The sequence below is a fragment of the Heliangelus exortis genome, chromosome 2 (genome assembly GCF_036169615.1).
Source record: "Heliangelus exortis chromosome 2, bHelExo1.hap1, whole genome shotgun sequence".
NCBI classification, from domain to species: domain Eukaryota; kingdom Metazoa; phylum Chordata; class Aves; order Apodiformes; family Trochilidae; genus Heliangelus; species Heliangelus exortis.
In genome coordinates, this window is record NC_092423.1 from 91,217,934 (window position 1) to 91,240,469 (window position 22,536).

A 22,536-nucleotide genomic window follows, 5' to 3' on the forward strand; every position below is an offset into this window, starting at 1 on the left:
TATAAGGGACATCTGAACTCCATCAATTCAGGAAGTTGTTTGTGTAACCCACAGCTGACATTTTTAACCTGTGTAGTTATGCCTGTTTGATATTCTGGGTGCTTCTAACATGTAAAGGATTTTTAAAGTAAGCACACTTAGGAGACAGCTGTTCGAGACCCCCATATGAAAGGAAGCTGACAAGCATAGGCCAGTCTTTAAAATCTGATATATAATTGCACTTTTAGCCAATACCAACCCATCACTGGAACTGCTGATGCGATGCAATCACCCAGGCAACAGCCCTCCTTCCCTTTTCTTGCCAAATAAAATTTACATCAGACCAATCCACTCCTGCTTAACGCTAACCCAATCAGTACAGAAATCTGAATTTAGCATAAGGATAAACCTCAGCACATCTACTCTTATGGCTAACTGCTGATGTCTATGAACTGAAAGAACTCCACAGCTGTGGTTGAGCTCTAGATTTATGTATTTGTATCTTTTCAAACACTCCTTGAAAGCCCACACTTCCGGAGCCACTAGTTTCACTCATTTTAACCACGATAATCCTGACCATTATCATTACACATGCTCTGCAAAATTTCCCCACAATATTACTATCCCTTGTCGGGGGAGACCCAATTCAATCCCTCACCCTCCCAAGGTGCTTCAAACACCCCTTTGTCAGGGCCTGAGCCTGACAAGCACTGCAGGACTGCCCCATTGCAGACTCGCATTTCCACTCTTCAGCAGGCAATGCAAACACAGGCAGGTCTTGTTGAGACAGGGGTCTCCAAAGCTATGCTGAGCAATTGTTTTACTTGGCTCTGCAGCCTCTGATCTCCTAGCTGAAAAATTTCCCATTCTCTAGAACCTCATTTTCTATTGCAAATAGCACAACAGTTTATTTGTGCATTCTTCACACACACAGAAAAGCCTCTGCCAACACAAGTACTCCTAAAAAAAGCAGCTGGGTTAACTGAGGCAGGCTGCAAGATCTTTGAGAAATGAGGCTCATTAAGTACTTAACACTAGTGCAGTGTAAACCCTTCATTCAAAACTCAGCACAGATTTCCATTACTGACTGAAATAAAAGATCCAAGAGACAGGGAAGGGAAAGGAGGAAATGCATTTGAACATTTCCATCTGCTTTTTCCTTCTCAGTGCCATGAAGGCCTCTAGCTACAGCTCACCAGAGCTGTTCCACTGTACCTTGATTTGATACCTGGCTTCTGTCTACACTAACAGGTAAAACTGCCCTGCAGCAGCCTGACTCTGCTCAGCTTACTCACTGTCACTGCTCATCACAGCAGCTCACTCAGGAAAACACTGGATCACAGAACTGGGCAGCTGCTCTCTAGCTGGAAAGCTTTCCTCCTACTCTTCTCCAGCCTCCAATCGAACATGAAAATCCACCACAAACAGCTTGGTGTCACACCTATGGCTAATAGGTGTCACACCTAATGCTAATAAATAGCAAAGGAAATCCCAGGGTAGGGAAAGGGCTCAAAGTTATTACTGTTGGCTTATACTTTCAAAAAATCCATAGTTTGTTGGTGCTGTCTCTCATTAGGGGCAGTGGGATTAAGAGATCAGGACATATATATATATATATATAGGTAACAGAAAAGCCACAAAAGCTGTGGGGCTTTGCAATTGTCACTCCTTTGCAGTAATGCAAATATCCACATCACCACCAATTCCATAAGCATCTTTCCCTTAATAAACTGTCCTGTGAATTATAAACCTGAGTGCAGTATCTTTCTTTTGCAGATGGAGCATTCAGAAAATGAAAAGAAGAGGTATAATTCTTCAGAGAAAGGAACATAACCACTGTATCGAGTTTTCAAGAGATCAGTGGACTTCTCTACAGAAGAAAAACTGAGTGAAGCAGCTCCTTCACTGGAAAGATAAAACTATCACAGTGCCCAGGGAATTTGGTTTAATGAGTAGCATAGCTCAGCAGAAAAATTCTGACATCATACAACTTCTCAAAATTAGTAGCAAACAACTTTCCAAACAAACTTGTAAACACTAATGGCCTTCTAAATGGAACGTAGTTAACTTCTAGAAGAAAGCATTATACTACATATTCCTCTGTATAAAGGAAGATTTTCCAGACTGAGTCAAACTTTAATCCTGTTCAGCATTCGACAAGTCCTAACTAAACAATCTTTTCTTACAAGATCATGAGGATTCATGATCAGTCAGTTTATTCAGTACACACACTGACAACTGAGAAGTGCAATCACATCATTCAACATTCAAATCACATCATTCAACATGGCCCTTCTCCACTCCCACTCCCAGCTGGTAAAGGCTATCCTACCTATGTAAACATCCTCTTTTCTTTCTACTGAATTACACAAATCAAGTTGGTAGTACCTATGCTAGTCCCCTTGTATTTCAGGAATTAATCCCAAAACCAGACTGGGCCTAAGAAGTTAGAAAACCTACAGTTTCTTCAGCAATTTTAGTAGCTTTTATCCACTAATTATCTATGAAAGAGCAACATCTCTTTTTTAAAAGCTCCAGCATTGCTTTCCAGCTAGTTTATTGGCAAAGATACCCCTTTCCCAGTTTGATTAGTCAAAATCAGACGTATACACAGGGATGGTTACCAAATCTTAACACACCTTCATAAGGACTGCCTCAAATCCATACATCTTTCCAGCTCAGTCAAAACAGATGATAATGGCATCAGTCATTATCTGGAAGATTTTTTGCTTGTGAGGGTCTGACCCAGCCCTCAACACCCATGTTTTTCCTAAGCAGCATTCTTTCACAGTAATTTAACAAGAACAGCAGCACTTGCACATTTTCAAGGTCATTTGACAAATCAGCAGACCTGTAATACTATAAATATTTTTTTCTTGTCCTTGCATATTGTGTATTTATTAAAATCTGTTAAATGCTTGTGTTGCCTCACAATATGTTTTTCCCCACTTACTAGCAATAAATCTTCATGGAGTTTCACTTCAGGAAAGAGCTTTACATCTCAGCTACTGGTATTCCCCAGAGTCGGAGACTCTGAGACAATTCCCTTCTGGTTGGCTTTCCCTTTAATAAAATATTAATTGTAATATTCTTAGTTTGGTATGGTGTGCAAGTAAATTATACAGTTCTCATTTAAAAACAGCATGTTCAAAACAGAGGAACAGCTTACATTAGTGTAAAAAAGAAAACTATTTAACTAGAGATTGTTACTGTCTAAACCGTGGCCATGTCTACTCTGAGCTTCCCAAGGTACCATAACTCATCAGTACAGTTCAAGAACACTTCAGGCTGTAAAGAGACACTTGTCCAGGAGACATAAGCCCTGTACTACACTGAAATCACTCACATTATCAGGGTACAGAGACAATGTTGGAAGAAAAATAGTTTGTCAAACCTGAGACTGCATTTCTGCTTGATATGTGTTTTCCTAGGTGCAAAGTGGAGCATTTCCTAAAGAATTGGTTTTCTTCTGAAAATAGACAGTTGCTGAAAACTCCCAATATCTATTATGACTGAAGGACTCAGTATCTTATCCTCCTTCCATTAAATTACCCCTTATTCCATGTAATTAATCAGCTTTTGAATCTGGTGGTGGGGAAAACAAACACCATTGACTTAATTTGTCATGGTTTAGGGATGTGGAGGAAGACTCAAGGTACACACTCTGCAGGAATGGGTGTAAAATTATCTATGTGATGGCTACAGTAAATTGTCAACCCCACTCAAATATTAGATGTTGTTGCCTAAAGGTTTTTATACATCTGCACCTAAGCATTTAAAGTAATTAAATAATTATACTTATTCAGTCCATTATCAATATACTACTTAGAGCTTATATTCAGACATTTTTGTTACCATTAAATCCAAAGGAGTGAGTGAGACAGCAGACACCACTGTCAGTATGACCTGAGGTAACAGATTCTGTCTTTCTGTCACTAGAAACTGCTTCCATGACGAGACCCAACTTTATAAATTTTCCACCTATAAATCCGACAGCTAATATACAGTGTGATTCAGAGTTAATCCTCTCCTCATGAATGTTATGTGGTCAGATTTCAGAAGCATCAAAACCAGAAAACAAAACACCCCCAAAAAGGTTTCCTTTTCAAGTTTATATTTGTTCCAAATAATTTCCTCCCCACACCCCTCCCCCCAAAAAAAACCAACCAACCAACCAACCAAAAAAAAAAAACCAAACCAAGGCAAATGAAGAAAAGCAGCACAAATCTCAGTAAAGCATTGTTTTTAAAAAGCAAGGCTAAACCAACAACCACACACCATCCTCAGCAAGCACCAACAGCCATAGGCTATCATTCTCACACCACTCATTCCTTCCACAAATGCTTGGGAAACAAAGTTTACTGAAAAACCACCCACAGAAACAATAGCAGGGCTTTGGCCCTGTGAGTCTTGACAGTGCACAAAGATGAACATTCACACCAGAAATGCATCCAACATGCACAAGTTTGGATATGGAAACAACATTTAAATAAATATCCCAAAAGCCAGACTCAAGGCTCTGAACAGTGAGTTCCACACATCTATCCCAGATTTCCCAGGAATGGTGTTAAATCCACCTAGAAAACAAACACCATGACATTTTTGTAAACACATAGCCAGATGGAGGAGGTAAGGATACAAATTCATCCATTTATGTATTAATTGCAGATGACACACTTGGTTTGGATTAGCTCTCCCACAACATTAATGGGTTTTGTGGCACTAAAAGGAAAATTTGATCGCATATACCTTGGAAATTAAGCATTTCACATACCCAGTGCTACTGAAAAAGAAGAGCTTCCCTCCTCCTCCTCCCCCCTGAGAATTGCACTTGGGGTGCTGAAGCAGCACTCCTTACTAGAAAGAGGTAGTGGTACATTTGGTGCTAAACCAGTACTGAATAAATGTCTACCAAAGGTCAGTGTCATCAGCTGCACATTTATCCAGAAAACCAGCATTTCTCTTCTGAGGAGATAGCATACTCTGAAGGAACAAGAGGCTACCAGTCAGAAGAAACTGGGTTTTGGTGCCCAGATTGGTTTACAGCATTTTAAAGAGAACTGAAATCCACCTGCATTGCCCGTGGCCTACCCTATGGCTATTTCACCAAGCTACAGGACTTGGAACAGATCTACAGCTGCCCCTTGGCCAGGTATGTGTGAAAATATAGAATGGAACATCTATGATTACCACAGTTAAGATCAGATAAAACCCACAAGCTTGAGACATGGGAAGGCTCAGTTCCCTGGACTTCATTACTCATAATGTCCATAAAAGTATTCAGCATTTAGACTGATCAAGCTCCCCAAATTGAGAGCTCCATCAAATTTTTTTCAGCTTCTGTTCACCCAATCAGAGAAACCCTAGTTGACTCTTCCTTTGAGAGAAATTCTGTCTTTCCTTCCAGGCCTTCTGCTGTGTGAAGGAGCACACAGTTCACAGCTGCAGTCTGTGAAGTACAGAAAGCAAGAGGGAGGCTGACACAGCCATCCAAGTAATTTTTCTGGCCTTGATCTCACTCTCTGGGGCCTTTCTTTGAAATATTCTTCAGATTGCCTCCCATCTGCTTCTTTGTTTTTTCTCTAGGGAAAAAGTCAGCTGTTCCACTACTACCCATCTTGACACCAAAACAGCTGTCCCAGGACACTGCTGATGTTATATCCAATTGTACAAGAAGTCCTGAGGCTACTTCTCTTGACCCAAGAGGTGAATCCTACAGAAGAAGAACAGTCTTAAATTGTTTAGTCTTAAGTTGAGCCTTACAGTCTCAAATTGTTTATTTTTCAAAGCAAACAAATACACACAGGTGAAGACTGAGCTAAAACCTACCATGACCATATTTTTAAAGAAGAATAAGAATTAAAAAAGCCTGTATTTGGAAAGATACGTTCTTATCAAACCAAGATCTAGTGGTTAACTCTGTTCTTCTCCCTTTACAGGAAAAGCTGGTGTCCTGGATTAGCTCCCAAACACCAGAATGCTCATCTAAGAAAGGATAAATAAAATATAATGTAATAAAAACCAGTCAGAACATGCTTACTAATAAATTAAAAAGAAGCAGCCAGTGCTTACACAAGATAGAGCTTAGGAAGGAATCACAAAGCCTTGATTTGTTGTTGTTCTCAGATGATCAGAAAACCTAAATAAATAAAAAAAACTTTAACACTGGATGTCTGAACTAATTACTTTAAAATTAGAACTTCAGAAAGCTTGAATCCTTGTAGTTCATGTGAGAAAAGCATACCTTTCAGTTTTGTGCTGTGTATGTGCTCTTAATGGCTGCTGCATACCAGCTACTTTAATATGCAAGTACCTATAATAACACACATACTACGTAGTACAAACATTCATTTTTATGTAGACAATGTAGTATCAGACATCTAGAAACATTCTCAAACATGAGATAGTCTTGTTTCTGTTTTCATTAGAAATCTGGAAAAATCTTAGCACTTTGTTTTTACCTGACTACAGGGCATAAAGAACAGGGCTAGGGGAAGCTACCAGCCCTTTAAGTAGCCTGGTCTGAAGAGCACTTCAGTGGAAAGCAAAAATGCATAGTATTTGCATTTAAAAAAATTAATAACCCTTCTAGACTCTCAGGGGAGGTTCTTGGGTTCAGCCACACAGTGAAAGGGATTTTATAACACTTGTCAAGCAGAAAGCATGCATTTAATAATGAATAAACGAAGCAGATAAAGCTACAAGAACTCAGCTGCACAGAAGGTGAACCAGGCTATGGTATTTCACAGCAAGCATTGAGAGAGGAGTGTGCTCAGCCTGAAACAAATGGGCACTGCAGAATCTGCAGACACATTCACTGCCTGGGAAAAACACATTTGGCAACTGAACATTGCCTTGATGCAAGAGGCAGCATGCTGGGCTCAGAAGATTTGATTTTATTGCTTCTTGTTTCAGTTACACTACTGACCTTAAAATAAGAGTATAACTACGATCTTTGAAATGTATGTAACCTCCATGTAAAATATTAGGCAATATAGAATAAACTGGGTCTTTCAGTCACAGACCTATCTAAAGCACAAGTGTATGCAATGTTATATGTACTGGTATATATTAATGAGGGGAGTGATTATTAAACACACTTTAAAGCTCATTTTACACATTGAACTCTGCCTACAGGAGGTGAAAAACATCAATTTCCCCATTACAGATCTTGAAAGCAACCTTACCACACAGTGATACAGTGATAACTACAAATCACTATGAATTTTTACCACCATGTAATGCTAAAATCAGCTTTTCCATTTAAGAGGAATTAAGAAATATATTTTTTTTCTTAGAGTAGCAGCTTAACACCAGTGCCAGAGGCTACTGTAACCCAAATACTAAATTTCCTCATGTCAAGTTCATCCACAGTGTCCTAAAGCCTAGTCCAACTGGCCTGACTCCACCACTAACCAACATATCCACTAATCCTTGGACTGTACAAGAATCTCTGAAACCAATGGCAATCCAAGCCACTCTTCACCCTGCCAGTGTGGGGTCCAAAAGCCATACTTAGACCAAGAGAAATTACAGCCAAGAAACCAAAATCAGGTTTTGGTCACATCTTAAGTAGAAACAGTTCAACATAACTGAACAGAGGGGTTATTCAGAAACCCTAAAAAGGTCACAGATTGGTGGCCCGATTGGTTTAATCAGTTTTAAATATCCAAGTTTAAACAACAGCAGGACAAATTCCACAACTATATATTTTTTTGGTTCACTCTCTTAGAAAATACCACTGGATTATCTAAAGGTCAGTTATGAAAACCATTTTGCTTCCCAACAGAGAGCCATCCAATATCCATGAACATGAAGTCAATTACTTGACTTAGGCAGTGCCCTTCCAGATAACAGGTGGTAAGAATCACACTGTGCCAAACAACTCAGATGGCCTCTCCAAAGTGCATCTGGACCCTAGATGTTTTAGGAATTTTCTCATAATTTTTTATTATATTAATTCTTAATTCAGGGAACTGGACCTCAAGGCTAATGCACAACTTGAAACACAGTTTTGAGGCAGAGGGGAGCAACACCCATGAACTACAGCAAGTCCTGCATGTGTTTATAAAAGTCCTCTGCAATCCTTTGTCGATTTGCTACATTTACCACAGGGGTATTCCTACAGAAAAAACTTAGGCAATCTGTGACACTACAACAAATTCTCTTTGAAATGTAACTCCAGTGGTGACTAAATGGCACCTTTACCATGAAACCAGTAAAACTGGTGTAGTAATTATAACTAGTCCCTTTGCCTGAATCCATGGAAAATGCATTTGAAGAGAAGACAAAAACACAGGAACAACTTAAGGTAGCTTGCTTAATTCCTGCCAGGCTTCTGGAGTCTCATTTCTCTTTCAGCTCTTCCTCTTGATGTTCTAGGAAAAGCTGCTATTACCACTTCAGAAACAGTGGCACAGGGAGGTAGAGGAAGTTATCCATCATCTTTTTGCCAGTTCTGCCAGACTGGACATCCCCTTTTACATGAGCTGAGCTTTTTTAGAACTATTACCAATAAACCAACAAATCAGCAGGTGAATGTAACTTGGGAAACCATTTCTGAGGCTGGTGAGAGCAAGCAGTTCCTCTGATGCAACTTCTTTACTCTTAATCCTTCGGTGGTCTGAAAGAAGCAGTACAGCTCGGGAATCCCTTCTTCCCATCATATTCTGAAGTGAAAGCAGGACCATGCAGACTTGTGCATTTAGCAGAAGAGAGGTCTAGCATTACAGAAGGAATGGTGCAAGCAGAGACACAGCCTTCTCCAGCACAGCCTCTTCCATCTCCCCTGTCTATGGGCAATGAACATGGTTACACAAAGAACATCTTCACTGTGTGAACCAGAGATACAAGGGCTACTCCACAGCAAAGCTTTCCTTGCAGCACATCTCAGCATAAAAAATCCTCTTCTTATCAGGACCTAAGCTACCCTGACATTGAACTGCATTTACCCAGGAGCCAGAGAAGAGGAGCAGCAGGCAGCACCTGGGAAGGGAGAGGAAAGGAGGTCCCCAGTGTTCTTCATTAAGCACAACTCACCAACCCCTTCCACATGAGCTTAATCCTGCTCACGACAAAAGAGCCATGACACCATCAGCACCACACAAATTCCATCCCAGAGAGTCATGGGAGACTGGAGCAGTTACAGAGGTGAAAGAGAAGGCTGAGAAGCTGGCTTGACAGTGTTACCTTCAATTATGCATATGTCCTTAAAGACAGTTCTGATTTCAAACAAAATACTGTCTGCAGTATTTTCTTATTGGTAAGCAAACAGACCCTCCAGAAAGGGAAAAACAACACAAGCAATACTCTAACAATGAAAGATAAAAAAAGAAAACTTAAATATAGAAAAAACAGAAAATATAAAATAGAAGAATAATCTATTTTGGGTGTACTCAACCACTCAAGCTGAACAAAGAACTACTAAAATTGCGTTAAGGCTGCATTGTGATAAATTAATACCATACAAAAAACTGCAGAATTTTAATTTCACACAATTTCACACATATATAAGTAACAGCAGATCCAGCTAATAGTGTTACACAAAATACTTTAAAAGGACAGCATTACACTGGAAATAGCATACGAAACTACCTCATTTTTAGATTTGGTACCTTTTCCACAAGGTTTTCAAAACACTTAACAGGAAAAAATTGATTTCCCAGGCTTACAATAAGCATTTACTACTTTGAATAAATCTTTGCCAACTGACAAAGATCACAGTTTAACATTGAGAGAGCAAGTGCTGGCATCAGTCCTGCACCCACTCAAAATCTAACTTGAATATGCAACTTTTAAGAGCTGAGACCTGCATATCTTTCTAATTTTAGAAGAATTTAGTGCAGGTAAAAAAACAGCCACAGTTTACAACTAAAACAAAATATATGTTTCCTGCTGTATTAGGCCACTCCTGAAGACTTTTGTTGGCATTTGGCTGAAGACTGAACACACATTCTCCAGATAACCTGATTTTCCAAGCTTTAGCTGACATACCTACACAGAAGCTTAAGATAGTCAGCATTCTGCTTCTGTGGCAGTTTGGCTCCATGGTGGAGCTAAGAAAGTGAATGGTAGAAAAGTGGCTTTGAAATAATCTGTGAGGGAAATAAGTAAAATACACTTAGTTATCTGCAGAATCAAATCTCTTAGAAGATATCTTCCCAAAGAAAAAATATAAAAATTGGGTAACACAGCATTCTATTCAGAGACAAAACCCTTTTAATACGATTTTAGTCTTTTAGACTGCTCTAGCACTATCCATATCAGCCTAGCTGCAGTTAAATCACCATGTTACACACTTCTTTCCTTTTTTTAACTTTACCTTTTCTCAGCCCAACAGCTCATCTACCGAGAGATGGAGAGAGCAACAGAAGTGAGTTGTGTATATCAAACTATCTTGTTTCTCTTCAGGGCAAACATAATTTGCACAGCACTCAGAGTTGCTACAAGTTTTTTAGGGCTTTATTGTCAGTTTTGTATTGGTTTGTTTTTCTTTTTGACCAAAGAAAGCTGCTTTGGGAAAGATGGTTAAGAATCTAAAACCAGATTATAGTAACAGCTCCATACTGTCCAGCATGAACTGAACTGCTACAATGACACAAATAACATCTATTTAGCAGGTACTTTGATGAAACTGGAGAACAAGGAAGCGGAGAACTTGCCCAGAAGGATCAGATAAAATTGCAGACAGAGTAAGCTGATGACACATTAATATTTTCTAGCAAAGCAGCATTGTGTGCATCATTCTCATGTCTCTGGGAATACTGAGGTCTTTGGAGATATTTGTATTATCTCTGTAAGGAAAGGAAACAGAAGCAGGGGTAAACAGGGACACAAGTGTGACAATGAGCAGACTAAAAAAGCAAACCTTGTCCTGATGGTAATCTACACAGAGGGAAGTTTCCAGGGATTTGCTGAAGCAGAGAAGATGAGAGGACAACAAAAAGGGAGAAAGCACAAAGATACCCATAACTATGCAACAACTGTGCATAGCATACACCAACACTCTTCACAAAAAGCATAGGATTTCAGTACCTTCTTGAGATGAAAGAACAGAAAGCCCAAAGCTCAAACACTGTGCTTTTCTGACACTTGCTAGGTACAGATATGAACAGTGACACACCTCATAATGTTTAAAACACATTTTTCACGTTACCCTTAAAAAAAAAACAAAAAAAAAAACAAAAAAAAACCAAAAACCCCCAAAAAAACTACCAACATATTTTAGATTTGGTAATCTAAATTGGTGCAAGCCAATTTAGATTTGGAATATGAATAAACTTGCCAAGTCAGCAGAAATTATTACTCATCAATGCATCAGTACCTAAAAAAAAGCTAGCATTTCTTCAAATATTTACTGGCAACATTGTAAACAGAAAAGATTGTCAGCTAAAGCCAGCTAAAATCCACACATCTGTATTGACCTTTACTGCTCCTCACCTCAGGCTCCTCCAGCTCTACATCGGAATCTATACTCACATGCACAGCTCTATGCAGTGTCATTCTTAAGCACCAGGCTCAAGTGTTGGTTAAGAGATGAGCCTCTGAAAAGCTTCCTCTTTATCTATAGTTTTGTATGAATAGTTTCAGTCTCGAAGGCAGAGAGGGGGAAGCCTTTTCATTCAAAGGTCGACTCTGAACAAACACAGCAGTGCCCTGCCACCTAATTCAGATCAGGGTCAACAGCATTCACTTCCCCTGACCAAATCTGAGAAGAAACTGCTCAGCAGCAGCCACATCACCTTCTTGTTGCCCTCCCAGGCCCCAAGAATAAGTAGGTATCTATACCTTAAATCCTCAAATTCCTTGAAGCTCTACCAAAGCGATGGTTTGTCAAAGTTCTAGCTACACGGGGAGGATTGCTGCTCAGTCAGAGTACTGAGGGTATGTTCAGAGCAAGAGACACATACCTGGAGTGCTCATCCCATGAGACCTGCCTCTGGCACGTGTCTTTCCAGTCCTCAGGAGCAGGAAATGGGAAAGGCTTGCTCAGAGTGACCTCACACTCCTAAGCCCTGGCTATCAGAGTGCCTACAGACCTCCCAACCACACTGCTGCCCACCTCACAGGCAACACACTGCTAACAGCTGCTTCAACTGAAGAAAGGAAAAAAAATTAATCTAGTTACCAGCCTATCTAAAAGGCACAGAAACAAACACCACTTGAAAAAGCAATGCAGGACAAAAATCCTAAAACAAAAACACAACCAGCATTTCCCCTACTGCTCTCGATCCCCACGTAGACACTTTCTAAAGCCCATCCTGCTGTCACACAGCACTTCTCCAAGGGAAACAAATGCCACTTGTCAGCCAAGGGAATAAGCTGCACAATTTCCAGTGCCCATAAGCTCAGTCAACAAATTTATTCTATTTTCATAAAAGTCATTTGGCACAGAAAATTCAGAAACACAACTTGTCCAAGAAAGAGCTGCTCGTCATCTGCTCATGGTTTCTATCCTGCAGGTACCTTCACATTAGTCACACAGGACACAAGGACCCTTTTAAGTTGTATTTGTTCAGAGGGGCAAGTGCTGCCAGCAAGCAAAGCCCCCTGAAGAGTGACAGTAATATAACAATGAGCAAATACTGTTCAGTTGAGGGGGGAAGCCTTTCTCTTTGCTAAAACCCACCTATCCATCACCATCGCAGAAGATGCTGCCCTGGTTTCCCATGGGGCCAGACAACAATCTCTCCCATGCTCACCACCAGCGATGCAACATTTCTAAAATTTATACCAACCAGCAGATACTTCTTTCAGTTTGCTGATATTAAAATCACAACCTGCAGCTACTTCGACCTCCCTCTGCAACCCTGATTCCCCAAGCAAGCAGAGCTCATTTTGTCCTCAGAAGGCCAATTAATTTGATTAGTTTGGTTTCAGGAATGTTCAGTTATCAACTGGCCTTTACAATTAAATTTTTATAACAATAGTTTGTCACCTTAAAAGTTCAAATTAAGGAAGCTATCGTTTACCAAAAACATGTCACTTCTGAGTTTCCACAAAGTGGCTGCTCCACAAATGGATTAATGAGAAACAAGGGCAGAAATCAACCAAGGGACTATGGCAGCAGTATGAAGCACAGCTAGCAGAAATTATATTTAAAGAATAGTTTTACTTACTGGGCCTGTAATTACTTCACACAGAATTAAATTACCACCACCATGAGAAAAAAAATAAGTAGAACTCTAGGTGATCCAGAGTACTTATTTTAATAATGAGACAAATCTGTAACCTTCACCAGGTTTTCCACCACAAAAATCCCTGAAGACAGGGGTTCTGAGCAAGAAGCAGAATTTTTTCACAGTATGCTGCACAAACTTCTCATTTAGCAGCCCTTGTGGCCCTTCTCAAACTTACTGCCTCCTCCACATCAATTACAGAAAGCAAACCACATTCCCTTCCTGAGAAGTTTTTTTTTCAAATACCGATCTTTATGCATACAAAACAAACCATGAGGAAAAAAAAACCAAAAAAACACACAACAAACAAAACAACTGAATTATGAGCTAAGTTTTTGCATTCATATTGGTCTATCAAATAAAACATAGTTTGTTCCCTTCCAAGCCTTCTCTTTGCTGGCAAAAAAAAAAAAAACAACAAACCAAAAGACATCAGTCAAGATGAGTGGCTGAGACAAGAAATTGACCCTAATTGCTAATATTTTACTTTTTATTCTCAGTTTCTGGGAAACTATATGTAACAGTCTTCTGCAACTTTTATGCACAGATTTCAATGCAAATCCTTGCTTATCAAGACTTTATTTCACAAATAATGGTGGCAGGGAGTCAGGCCCTCTAGAAACAAAAGTACATTAGCACACCACTTTGATACATTAAATATTCAGCAAAGGAAGTAGAAAGAGTATGGCAGTTCAAAAGAATAAAAAATGCTTGTTAATTGAGTTATGACAAGTTGACAGAAAGAAAGATCCCATGAACCAGTCAGCCCTAGTGGACTCCTGCCTTTCACCACTCCTCTTTTTTTCCTGATAGGTGTTATGAGCTGTCAACAGAAAAGCAGAAGTTGCTAAAGGTGAGATTAATGTTTACATTTCCTGCTTCCAGAAGACAGATAAGGATGTATGTGCCTGCAGGTGGGTGTGCACATGCAAAGTATATGAGAAGGAACAAAGGTACTTTTAGGGCACTAAAAGACAAGTTACCTTTTCTTAACTTGCCCCATGCTAGTTGCCCAAATCTAAAGAAAGGGAGAGCAAGCAAGCTGCTCTTCTGATATAATGGTTATACCATCCTCCCAAAGTGTGTGAAGAATACACTGTACACTCAGCATGCAAGAAATGTTTTATGCTTCAACCAAGAAAACACACAACTCTGGGCACAGCTACACTCAAAAGGACACAAAAGTGCCAGGACTGTAGAAAACCTGCATTTTGCCTGAGAAGCCAGAGAAGTGGGACTGTTTCAGTTTGGTCACAGGCCAGTTTAATTAAGGGTGTAGATCAGATCTTATCTTTAATGGAAACAAACCTGAGGGAAAGAAGTTTCAGTCTATTCATATTACTGTTATGCTAAAAAATGCATCAACAGTGATTTAAACACAAGGTTCTGTCTGTACCAGATGCTTTGAGTGTAGAAGAAGATAGAAATAAAGAAGAAAAGGAAAACTGGAAGTAGGAATTAGAAGTGGAAATTGAGGAAAGAAAAGCAATATCCAACCACAGCAACACAAAAGAAGAGGGAAACATTCCTGTCAGCCTGGTTAATTCCACCATTGGCCAGTTTCCCCTCCTAGAAGTGGAAACTTCTCAACAAAAGAAATTTCAACATTTGTATGCACTACCACAACATCAGAATGCTAATCTTGTAAATCATAGAATCACTGGGGCTGGAAAAGATCTTTGGGATCATCAAGTCCAACCATCCAAGCTACAATCCCTAACCACTAAACCATCGCCTATAGCACCTCATCTACCCATCTTTTGAACATCCCTAGGGATGGTGCCTCCACCACTGCCCTGGGCAGCTTATTCCAACGTTCAATCACTCCTTCCGTGAAGAAATTTTTTCTATTATCCAACCTGAACCTCCCATGGTGGAGCTTGACCCCATTTCCTCTTGTCCAGGAAGAAAAGGCCAACATCTGCCTCATTACAACCTCTTTTCAGGTAGTTGCAGAGAGCAATGAGGTGTCTCTACAGCTTTCTCTTGTCCAAGCTGAACAGCCCCAGTTCCCTTAGCCTCTCCTCATAAGGTCTGTTCTCCAGACCCCTAATCAGCTTGGCTGCCCTTCTCTGCACCCGCTCCATCACCTCAGTTTCTTTCTTACACTGCAGTGCCCAAAACTAGATACAGTACTCAAGGTGTGGCCTCACTAAGGCAGAGCATGGGGGCAGGATCACCGCCCTGGTGCTGCTGGACACACTGTTCCTGATGCAGCCCAGGATGCTGTTGGCCTTCTTGGCCACACTGCTGGCTCATTTTCAGATGCTGTCAATCAGCACCCCCAGGTCCCTCTCTGCTGGGCAGCTCTCCAGCCACTCCTCCCCAAGCCTGTAGTGCTGCTGGGGGTTGTTGTGGCTGAAGTGCAGGACCCAATATTTGATCTTGTTGAAATTCCTATAATTGGCCCTGGCCCATTGATCAAACCTGCCCAGGTCCCTCTGCAGAGCCTCCCTACACTCAGGCAGACTGATACTCCCACCCAACTTAGCGTCATCTCCAAATTTATGAGGGTGCACTCTATCCCCTCATCCCTATCATCAATAAAAGTGTTAAACAGGAGTGGCCCCACCACTGAGCCCTGGGGAACACCACTCATGTCCAGCCACCACCTGGATTTAACTCCATTTAACCCAGCTCTTTGGACCCATCCATCCAAACAGTTTTTAATCCAGCAGAGAGTACGTGCATCCAAGCCAGGAGCAGGCAGCTTCTCTAGGAGAACTCTGTGGGAAACCTTGTCAAAGGCCTTGCTAAAGTCAAGGTACAACAACATCCACAGCTCTTCCTTCAGCCAATAAGCAGGTTACTCTGTCATAGAAGGAGATCAGGTTAGTCAAACAGGACCTACCCTTCAGGAACCCATCCTGACTGGGTCTCACCACCCGCTTGTTCTGCATGTATTGCATAATGGCACTTAGGATGATCTGTTCCATCAGCTTCCCTGGTCCTGAGGTCAGACTGACAGGCCTGTAATTTCCCAGATCGTCCTTCCATCCGTTCTTATATATGGGGATTATGTTGGCAGTTTTGCAATCTTCTGGTATCTCTCCAGTGAGCCAGGACTGCTGATAAGTGATGTAAAGTGGCCTGGTGAGCACCCCTGCCTGCTCTTTCAGCACTCCTGTGTGCATCCCACCTGGCCCCATAGATTTGTGCATATCCATGTGGTGCAGCAGGTCACCAACCATCATCCCACTGCTTAAAAGTAACCCTATAGGTCAGTGTATAACAAGCACAGATTTCAGTAAACACAGTTCCTATTTTGGAACGAGATACAATTAATATAAATTCTCTTTCCTGCAGTATTCGCACTATTTCAGTTTTCTGTAGCAATCTTAGTTCATCTGTAGCAATCTTGGTTAAATCACAGTTCAATTGTATTATAAGAGGCACTTTGTAAATGGATTAAAACACATTTTCACATAGAAGCATTTTTGATTACTTCATTCCATTTAGTTTTCCTGACATGAGAGATGTACAAACACCTACTTCCTTTCATCTTCATAAACACACACTTTAGATAGATGTCATAACACTCAACATTCTGGGCAGAGAAGAGGAAACACCATTATTTTACAAGAATGTCCATATTTAACATCATTATCACATACCAGCTGTCATGATATAATGTGTGAGATTCCACACATTTTATGTAGAACTAACCTTAGACAACCCTGTGAGCTTCATGCTCTTCGTAATTTATTACGAGCTCAGGATATTTTGCACCTAGATAAATAGAGAAATTCATCTCTATTTGAAGAGAATATCATGGATGGATGAAGACAAAGGATGATCAATGGAAAACAAGCACCAGAGCTTTTAATCCCAAAATACTTTTGGCAGTACAAAATATTACTGCCTCTACCAGACATTGCCATTCTGGTAGCTAAACAGGCACAGCAGCTCATATCCACTTTTCTCAAATGTTTCAGTACCATCACCCAGGTTGTTCAGAGACCACATAGTGCACCAGCCAGCCATAATTGTTCCTTCAAATGGAAATAAAGATAGATTTTTTTAAAAAAATAGAATTTGAGTCTTTATTAGCAAGTCTTTAGAAGTAGAACATTACATATCTCAGACACAGAACAAATACAAACCTATTTGGCAGGAATCAACTAAAAATTTTGTTTTAAAAGCCCATTATTTCCTAAAGAATGTGACAAGAACATAAAACTACTCCTAGTGAATCTATGTTGAGCATATAGTACATGTTAAGAGGAGCCACCTGCCAAAGCAACTGTCCCAGTTCCAGAAGCAGCACTGCCATATTATAACAAAGAGGACATAAATGACCTGGGGGAGCAGCATAGCAGGAATTCCTAGATGGGATTTCTTAATAAATTGTTCATGATCACAACAGCATATCAGATTATTCCATGACCTTAAGGTTTGGAAAACCATAAAAAAAAAAAAAAAAAAAAAAACAAACCAAAAAACACAAAAAACCCCACAAAAAACAAACAACAATGAAAACAAAAATCCAAATAAAAACAACAACAAAAAACCCAGAGCAGCCACACAGAGAGCACAGTCATTAGTAAGTATGAGATGCCAACATTTCCTCATGCCTATTTTAAAACTAATCTCAAAGAAAACTAGACCAAGTATTCTGTTGTATAATTATTAAACAAAAAAAAGCAAGAGGAATGTCGAATTCTGACCTGTCATGAACCAGTCCTGAAAACATCAGTACTTCATAACAAGCTGCTCAGATGTATTTAACATGTTGCCTTTATCTCACAATTTCAGCTTCTCAGTGATTGCTAACAACCACAACACATCTGACTGGGAGAAAAACCAAAACAAATCTGACTGGGAGAAACAGCAATGGGAAATATTCAGAAAAACACTGTACATACAGGTTGGGTATTTGGGGGGAGAAAAAAAAGCACCACCAACACCCAAAGTGAGCAGCCAAGTTTCTTGCCAAGGCTTGTCTGTAGGACAATCATCCAAGCCTCTGGGTTAAAAAAACAAGACAAAACACTGAAACCTCTCTTATGGACAGGGTATTTCCTAATGGTGCTAAAAAGCAGGGCCTTGAGGAATGGGAGGTGTAAAGTTTCTCTTCTTTTTTCTTAAATGTTTACACACACACACACACACAAAACCAATGCTATTATCATTGCAACTGAGACCTCTACATATCCAACAGCTTAAGCTGAAACCAGAGAGAAGGTCAGAAGTTGTCAGTGTGAAGACAGCAGCTGCTTAGTATGATACTGATGTGTTGTCCTCAAAAAAAACCCAACAATCCTACAAAAGCAAAACAATCCGCTTAGCAATTACAAAATAGTAACATCCTTCTCTATTTTAACCCAACAAGATCATTGTTTTGAGAACCATACCAAAGCCAAACACAGTGGGGTCTGCTCCTGCAGCAGTACCCTGTCTCTTGCCAAGGGCCATGTTGACCCAGCAAGGGTGGTCTGACCAAGGGCTCTGATGGAGCTTGGCAGCCTGCACCCGAGGCCAGCTCTGGCAGTGTGGGTGTATGACCCAACAAGCTGGGAAAAGCCTTGACTGAGGCTTCTCATGTTGCTCTAGAGCTCCAGCACTTGGCCTCAGCCTGAGTAACACTGCAGCTATGCCTGTGCCTGGTCATTTTGCCAGCTAAGCCTGCCCCACTGACCCAACTCCCTGGCTCCGCCTTGGATCTGCCTTGGCACTACTGCCTGCTCAGTGATCACTGGAGCACATCTGCCTCTGGCATCCACCCCAAACCCCTTATGCTCACTCCACTGGTACATGGAGGGCCTGTGCCCCATCAGGGAGCCCCAAGATGCTTTTCCCCCTTGCCCCATGAGGCAGCACTTCCTTGGTGGCTTGTCCCCATTCAAGATTTCCTCTACACCTGGGTGTTCCCTCATCCTCCCTGCTGGCAGCTGTGCCACACTAGAGTATAAAGAAGACTTTATAGGATAGGGTATGGCTGGGGTTTTACCCCAGTTGCTCAAGGACTGATCTTTTGCCTGTGCAAGATGGTTATCAGCTTTTTAGGGTTGGATAACAGCTTGCTGCCTGCACAGCTGAAACCTCTTACCAGCAGACCAGAGGCAGCTGAGTACCTTGCCTTGTTTACTGGTTTGCATCATTATAACTATAACTGAAAAACTAAATAGCTGCAAATTGAAATTAATGAGGTAGCAAGCTGATCTTGGAGACTCAAAAAATCTGTCACATCAAAACCCAGTCATAATTTCCAAACTCTGGCATCCAGAGCTGATGTCCTAAAGCATCTTATGGCAATAAAGTATTTACCTACCCATCTCATCACTTTTACATCAGGATATTATTTCAAGCAACTTTTTTTCCCCCACTGCTTTTTCTTTAGTCTCAGATTCCAATTTCCATCTTAATTATCGGAGAAATTTCTTAGAGCAAAGTGATTTAAGTAGATGGCTATATCCATACTCTAGTACCTCTGCACCTTGAATATATTGTGAACAACAGGGCCAAAGGTCTAGAGTTTTAATAGTTATCTGCAAAATGCAGTCATCCTTAGTCTCCCTTTCTCAAAGTGCTACTGATTTTGCTGGATTTTCTTAGAAAAGAAGGAGATGAGATTGCTTAATGAAAGCACAAATCTGGGTGTCAGTGCTCAGCGTGAAACTCTGCAGTCAACTTCCTCCAAAACCTTTAGCATACTCCAGTATGGCTCTGGGGTGAGCTAGACTGACAGCAACTCACATTTCCTCCTCATTAATTACTGGACCTAACACATGCTACTTAGTTCCCTTATAAACATCCAACTGCTAATAAAATGAAATCTCAAAACAATTCATTGCCACACATGCACCAAAGCGACTGTGCTCAGAGATTATAAACATTTCAAAACTCAGGATTCAAGAAGCACTGGCATGGAGGTTGCCCATACAATCATATTTAAGCCCTCTAGTGCATGCACTTAAGGAGACAGTCTTTTAATTACTGAATTACTTTTGCTGCCAACACTTCATTCAGCATTTAGTTTGTCACGCTCACCCAAGGCAGAGCAATTCAGTCCCTGGTTTTACCTTCCCTGATAAGAATGTAGCCATACACATTATTTATTGAATACTGTTAAGTCCCAGCGTGGCATACAAAAGTTCTTAATTTTGTTGGCAGCTTTCCTGTGGCACTTAGGATTAAGCACCTGTATATTTCTGAAGCAGGGTGATTTACTTTCAACATCACTCTCTTGAGGAAAGAAGGGAATATCTCCTCTATTTCACAGGCAAGACATGAGCCTAGATAGACACAGCAAGGCCAAAAAGCCTCAGGTGTCATTTTATTCAGAGCACTCCGCATTTCAGAGAACTCTGCATCCTCAAAAGGAACCACAGTCTCCACTGGCCTCTGCCATAGCAGACAACACTCAGCACTTCTGCAAAAAATACAACCCACATAAAGATACACATGGGCAATTAGAGAAACACTGTAAATTAGTGATTACAAATCATTAGTGATTTGTACAGCTTCACATAGGGCAATTTTCTTTTGAGACAGAAGAAAACACAAAATCCAACCCCAGCAGTCAAGTCCTCCAACCATGAAAACATCCTTTTTTTTTTTTTTTTTTTTTAATATAAATCCTCTGCAATTATGTATCAAAGAACAAATAGTTGTACCAGACAACACCCCCTTCAGCAATTCACCCCCTTGATCAACTTATCCTCTGCAGTGAAGTCAACATACACACACAAAAGAAACATTCAGTAACTTCTGAATCCTTTAAAGAGGTCCCTTCCCTGTCAGTACCTCTTCAGCTAATCATAAAAGGTTAAAGTCCCCCACCTGAGAGCATGGAAAATTAAAGAGAGAAAAAAGAGCCAAGTCATCACATTAAGTTGTTTTACTGCTGAGAAGCACATCTCTCAGAGACTTCACTGACAATGCCATGTTTGACATTGTTTTGGTTCCATCAGATTGGAAAAGTATTTCCACAATATATTTCACTATTAATAACAGTAGTGATTCTGTGTAAGTCAAAAAGTCAATCAAGTGTTACTGCTTCAATGAAACTGTCAGCCTTCCCTATAAACATGGAAAATAAATAGAGGCAATCAATCAACATTCACATATTCAGCCACTTTCCAACACAGAAACAGAAAATGTATACTCAGGAGCTACATATAACATGGATAGATATTATGCAGAAAATATTTCAAATTCTGCAAGTAGATTCTCTTGCTGAAAAGTAGACCATTATCAACAGTGTTACTGCCCTCAGATAATCAACATGTACTTTATTAAGGTAATTCAAAACTGATTAGGTTGCAGCTTTTAAAGACAAGATAGAATAGCTGCATGGGGAATGCATCTAGAAGCATGTTAACAATAATCTTGGCAATGAAATTTTCACATATTCAAATATGCAATATTCTTAGTGGCAGGAAGCACCAAATTTCAAACATCTTGGAAAAAATTGTAGCAGCATGTAGTTACATGTATTTGTTACTCTAGTTCTCCTGGCAGAGAGGCAGGAACAACAAGGAAGAATTAGAAGTTCAATTTCTTTTTGCATATCCAAATATTCAAGACAGTATGCAGGCACATCAGCTCATTACCATTTCTCCTTATCAAGAGAGGCCAGCAAGCTATTCTTGAGAAAACAGGAAAGCCTACTTGAGATCAATTTGACACTCTCCTCCACTACAGTTTTAGGAATGAGAATGGAGAATCCCACACAGTAAGCACTTCCTTTAAATTGCAGATGTGTGACTTAACAAAGAATACCAAAAAGTACAAATAGTCATTTGAGTTTCAAAAGCACAATGTTTTTACTGTTCCTCTTCTCTATGTAACAGCTTCAGAATATTCTCAAAAGAGAAGTAATTCTACATGCTTCATTTTTGCTTTTCTTGTCCACTCAAAATTCCTACAGATGTAAACAGGAAACCTAACCAGCAAAGGCAGCAAATAATTTTAGGAGAGGTTCTAATAATATATTGCTTTAGCATCAGTCCACAAAACAGTACCTTAAACTCTGAAGAATAACTCAGTGATAAACATGCATGTACATGTCCAAACCTGCACATCAACTTGCAGTGCAGGCTAGCAAGAAAGTAGGCAAATAAATGAGATGTAAATCTTATGGTACACACAAAGGTAAAAGAACCTTCCAAGAAAAGAATGAATGCCTTCAAGAGAAGAATGAAAGCCACAAGATAGTGGCTTTTTCTCCACAAGCTCAACCAGAGTCAGTCTATCGTACTTACCAGTATTTTGTTATCCACTTTATCTCCCTTGGTTTCCAGTTTAACTTTCTTCTTGACAGAAATTTTTATTTTTCTCCCAATAACATCCCTGACGCTTTCTGAAATAAAATAAAATAAAATACCTTAATTAAATACTTCCAGTCACTACTTGAGAAGGACACCACAGTTAAGTT

At 40.2% G+C, this 22,536-nt stretch overlaps 1 protein-coding gene across 4 annotated transcripts in view; it reads right to left on the reverse strand.

Annotated features, from left to right (window-relative positions):
• The window catches only part of CARMIL1 (capping protein regulator and myosin 1 linker 1), a 194,694-nt gene that overhangs the window by 168,148 nt on the left and 4,010 nt on the right, over positions 1–22,536 (reverse strand). For all 4 annotated transcript variants that reach the window (XR_011724458.1, XM_071736997.1, XM_071736996.1 and 1 more), the window contains exon 2: positions 22,364–22,461. Coding sequence is in view for 3 of the 4 variants with exons in the window: in XM_071736997.1 (XP_071593098.1) it covers positions 22,364–22,461 (98 nt within the window). In the remaining variant the exon portion in view is untranslated. The remainder of the gene's footprint in view (positions 1–22,363; positions 22,462–22,536) is intronic.